Here is a 4254-nt window from a genome sequence, read left to right as displayed (position 1 = left end):
TGGTAGAGTGCTAGCCTTGAGCTGAAGAGCTGAGGGACAGCGCCCAGGCCCAGAGTTCAGGACCCACGACCGGACCCCCCAAAAAAAATTTAGTAAACATCCTTTTTAAGATTTCTGTTTCATATTTTGTGATTTTATAATAGGTAAATGAAGTGGCAAGGTAGAGTTGATAAGTTGAAAATGAAACGTTTTGTTCAGAAAATACTACTGAACAAATATAAATGACTTGATCTTGAGGTCCTTGTCTCTGATAGGCCTTCATATTTTGATTATGGCCCCTTTGGTTTGACTTAAAAGTTCTAAGTTTGTGGTGACTTTGTGTGGGCTTTCTTATGGGCATCCATACTGTTTATAGTAAAAAGGTAAAATCAGAGACATAACTGCTTTTCTATATATTTGTAAAAGAACTTCAATCCACATAAGTTTACTGTTAGATTTGGAATTTACTGCTTAATTTTCTCGTTGCTTTTAAAAAGCAAATAATAAAAGGAAAGTTCTACAATGTAATCACTGAAGAGAAAGAATAATATTTTTTTTTATATTTTAGAATTTCTTTTTTTTTTTTTGTCAGTCGTGGGGCTTGAACTCTGGGTCTGGGCTCTGTCCCTCAGCTCTTCAGCTCAAGGCTAGCTCTCTACCACTTGAGCCACAGAGCCACTTCCGGTTTTCTGGTGGTTTGTTGGAGATAGGAGTCTCACAGTCTCTCCTGCCCAGGCTGGCTTTGCACCGCGATCTTCAGATCTCAGCCTCCTGAGTAGCTAGGATTACAGGCGTGAGCCACCAGCGCCTGGCTATATTTTAGAATTTCTAAACCTGTTGTGTTCTGATGTTTTTTTCCCTCTGAACTTTCACAATTTTCCTTCCTTCATTCCTTCCTTTCTCTCTCCCTTTCCTCTCTCCCTCCCCTTCCTTCTTTCCTTCTTCCCTTTCCTCCTTTCTTTCCTCCCTTTAATCTCTTTCTTGAGCTGGTACGGGCACTTGAACTCAGGGCCTAGGCATTTTCCTTTAGTGTTTTTGTTTTTGGTGCAAGGCTGGTGCTCTGCTACTTGAGCCACAGTTTCACTTCTACCTTTTTGATAGTTAATTGCAGATAAGTGTTTCATGGCCTTTTCTGCTTGAGCTGGGTTCTAACCATGATCTTCAGATCTCAGCCTCCTGAATAGTGGGTTCCTGGCTTCACAATTTTTTTGTATTTGCTATCAAAACGTAATTAGATTATATCCTATTTCCATTTTGCATATAAAACACTTTTTGTAGGCCATTTGGAAATGGAACATTTCTAAGAGAAAACTATAGCCACAGCCACCATAAGGTGTTCCTTGGTAACTAGCGGTGCGGTCTCTAGGCTAATTTATGTACTATTCAGGAATCTTAGGGGATTGTATCCCCATGGACAGTTCTTTTGTTCATCAGCTTTGTTTTTGACCTACCAGTCTTGAACATATCCTTTACCCCACCTACACTTGGAATTGACTGTGAAAAACATTGAGCAGTATATTTACTGTTACAATATTTATTTTATTTTTTTGTGTGCTGATGCTGAATATTGAATTCAAGGTCTTATACTCTTGCTTGGCTTTTTCACTGGCCTGGTGTGTGCTACTACTTGAGCCACAGTTCCAGGATTTTGCTTTTTAATCGGAGAGTCCCTTGGACTTTTCTGCCTGGCTGGCTTCAAACTAACTTCCTCAGACTGAGCCTCCTGAGTAGCTAGATTACAGGCATGAGCCCCTGGTCCCAGACTCTTAAAATAGTGCAGCCTCCTGGCGACTTAGGAGAACTGAGATCTGAGTATCTTGGTTTGAAGCCCAAAGAAAAGTGCTTGGGAATCCCAATTAACCAGCAGAAAAGCAGATTGGAGTGTGTGACTCAAGTGATAGAACACCAGCTGTGAGCAGAATATATAAGACAGCAAGAGTATGAAGCCTTGCCTTGAGTTCAAGCCCTCACTATTGGCACAGAAAAAGTGCTCAAACAATAGATTGATAGATGCATTTAGCAAAATGTATTAAATAATTACTGACATGAAAATCTGTTCATATTTAATTAGAAGTATATAATGATGTTTAAATTAGGTACTTTCTGTTTTTTCACAGTACTAGAGTTTGAGCTTGAGCTTTGAGGCGTTGAGCTTGGTTCGTTTGCTTGGCTGGTTCTCTACCACTTGAACCATGCTTCCAGACCATCTCTCTGCTGGTTATTCAGACTTCGTGATTTTTTTTTCTCCCCAGCCTGGCTTTGTCCAGTTTGGGGGGGAAGTTTTTTTTTTTGGTCGTTCATGGGGCTTGACCTCTGGGCCTGCAAAGCCTGTTCAGTTAAACTGAATGAGACCAGGTGCTGGTGATTCCTGCCTCTGATAGCCACATGAGGCTGAGATCTGAGAATTGAGGTTCTTAGCCAGTCTGGGCAGAAAAGTTCATGAGAATCCCATTTTCAGTAACCAGTGGAGCTATGCCTCAAGTGGTCTAAAGCTGTAGCCTTGGGCACAAAAGTTCAGGGCAGCGCCCAGGCTCTGAGTTCAAGGCCCAGGATCAGTACCAAAAAAAAGTTTATGTAAATGAGATGGTGTTATGGATCTAGGAACTCATTACTGAATTAATAAAGTATATCAGATTGACATGTAGTTCTGTGGTTTAGTGCTTGACTTGTTTCTGTGAGACCCTGGATTCAATCCTTAGTACTGTAAATGAAAAAAACAGTAGTATTGGAATAAAATATAGTCTACCTTATCCCTACCCCTAAACAGAAAACATTTATTGTTCTGCAAAGAAACGGAACCTAAAAATCTTTTAGAAGCCAGGTGGCTGGTGTTTCACACCTATACTCCTAGCTATTCAGCCTGAGATACGAGGACTAAAATTCTAAGCTAGCCTGGAAGAAAAGTCTGTGGCTCTCTTGTGCTCCAAGCTGGAAGTGGAACTATGGCTGTAGTACAGTGACTGTAGCCTTGAGTGAAAAAGCTAAGCAGTAGTGGGAGGCTCTGAGTTCAAGCCCCAATATCTGCACACGTACTCCCCCAAAAAGACTTTTCCAACATTTGTTCTGCCAGTACTTAGAGCCTTCTCATGTCTTGGTGAGATTGCGTTCATTGAAATGAGTTCATCAGGCTTTATATCCTTGTCTTCTCTTTAATTTGTATTTTATAAAATGCATCATATAATAGTGTTATTTCAGTAATGTAATATGTATATATTTATTTGAGGTTGCATTGTACTTATTATCTTCTTCTGTTTTAGTGCTTTTTTAGGACCAAAGGATATATTTCCTTACTCAGAAAATAAGGAAAAGTATGGCAAACCAAATAAACGAAAAGGTTTCAATGAAGGCTTATGGGAGATAGATAACAATCCAAAAGTGAAATTTTCAAGTGCACAGGTGAGTCATTGGATGCCCACTTAGTTTAGTATTATTTATTCAGTCTTGGAGGAAAAAATACCATCATAGCTAGGGGAAAATAAGATGGCATTTAAGAGTCTTACTAATTTTGGATTAAATTGTGTTCTTATTTATGGAATAAACTTTGACTTTTTATGTCTAGATGAACTACTGAAAATATTACACTACTAAAGAGACCTCAGAAAACTGAGAAATGCTTGGTTATTTACTCCTAAGAATAAAGTTTAATATATTAGATTTAAAGCCATATGTACTGTCTTTTTTTCCTTTCTTTCTTTTTTTTGGTCAGTTGTGGGACTTGAACTCTGGGTCTGTGCACCATCCCTGAGCTCTTCAGCTTAATGCTAGAGCTCTACCACGTTGAGCCACAGCACCACTTCCAGTTTTCTGGTAGTTAATTGGTGATAGAGTGTCAGGGACTTCCCTTGCCCAGGCTGGCTTTGAACCTCGATCCTCAGATCTGAGCCTCCTGAGTAGCTGGGATTACAGGCGTGAGCCACCAGTGCCTGGCTTCTACTTTTTTTTTTTTTTTTTTAAGATTTTTATCTTGTATTAGCTCTCAGACAATTCCATACATGCATACAGATCGTTGAAAATAAGTTTTATTCTGTTTTCACACATGTGTAAAGTACTTAATTTGCCCTCTCCTTGGCCTTCTTCCCTCCTGCTATACCTGATCACCCAGAAGAGCCTATATTACTTTCCTATCATTCATTTTTATTTTTTTTATTTTTATTTTTTTTTAATTTAATTTTATTTTATTTGTGAACAAACTGTACAGAGGGGTTACAATTGCATGGGCAGGATAATGCGTACATTTCTTACCAAGCATTGCAGCCTCCTCCTTTGTTTACCCTT

At 39.2% G+C, this 4254-nt stretch overlaps 1 protein-coding gene across 4 annotated transcripts in view; it reads left to right on the top strand.

The window, feature by feature from the left end:
• Psip1 (PC4 and SFRS1 interacting protein 1) overlaps positions 1-4254 on the top strand; it is a 50660-nt gene that overhangs the window by 12130 nt on the left and 34276 nt on the right. For all 4 annotated transcript variants that reach the window (XM_013020815.1, XM_013020814.1, XM_013020816.1 and 1 more), the window contains exon 3: positions 3237-3375. In XM_013020815.1, the coding sequence (XP_012876269.1) occupies positions 3237-3375 (139 nt within the window). The remainder of the gene's footprint in view (positions 1-3236; positions 3376-4254) is intronic.

The sequence above is a fragment of the Dipodomys ordii genome, unplaced genomic scaffold (assembly GCF_000151885.1).
Source record: "Dipodomys ordii isolate 6190 unplaced genomic scaffold, Dord_2.0 Scaffold53, whole genome shotgun sequence".
Lineage (NCBI taxonomy): Eukaryota > Metazoa > Chordata > Mammalia > Rodentia > Heteromyidae > Dipodomys > Dipodomys ordii.
Note: the sequence above shows the minus strand (reverse complement) of the source record. Positions and strands in the feature narration are given on the sequence as shown.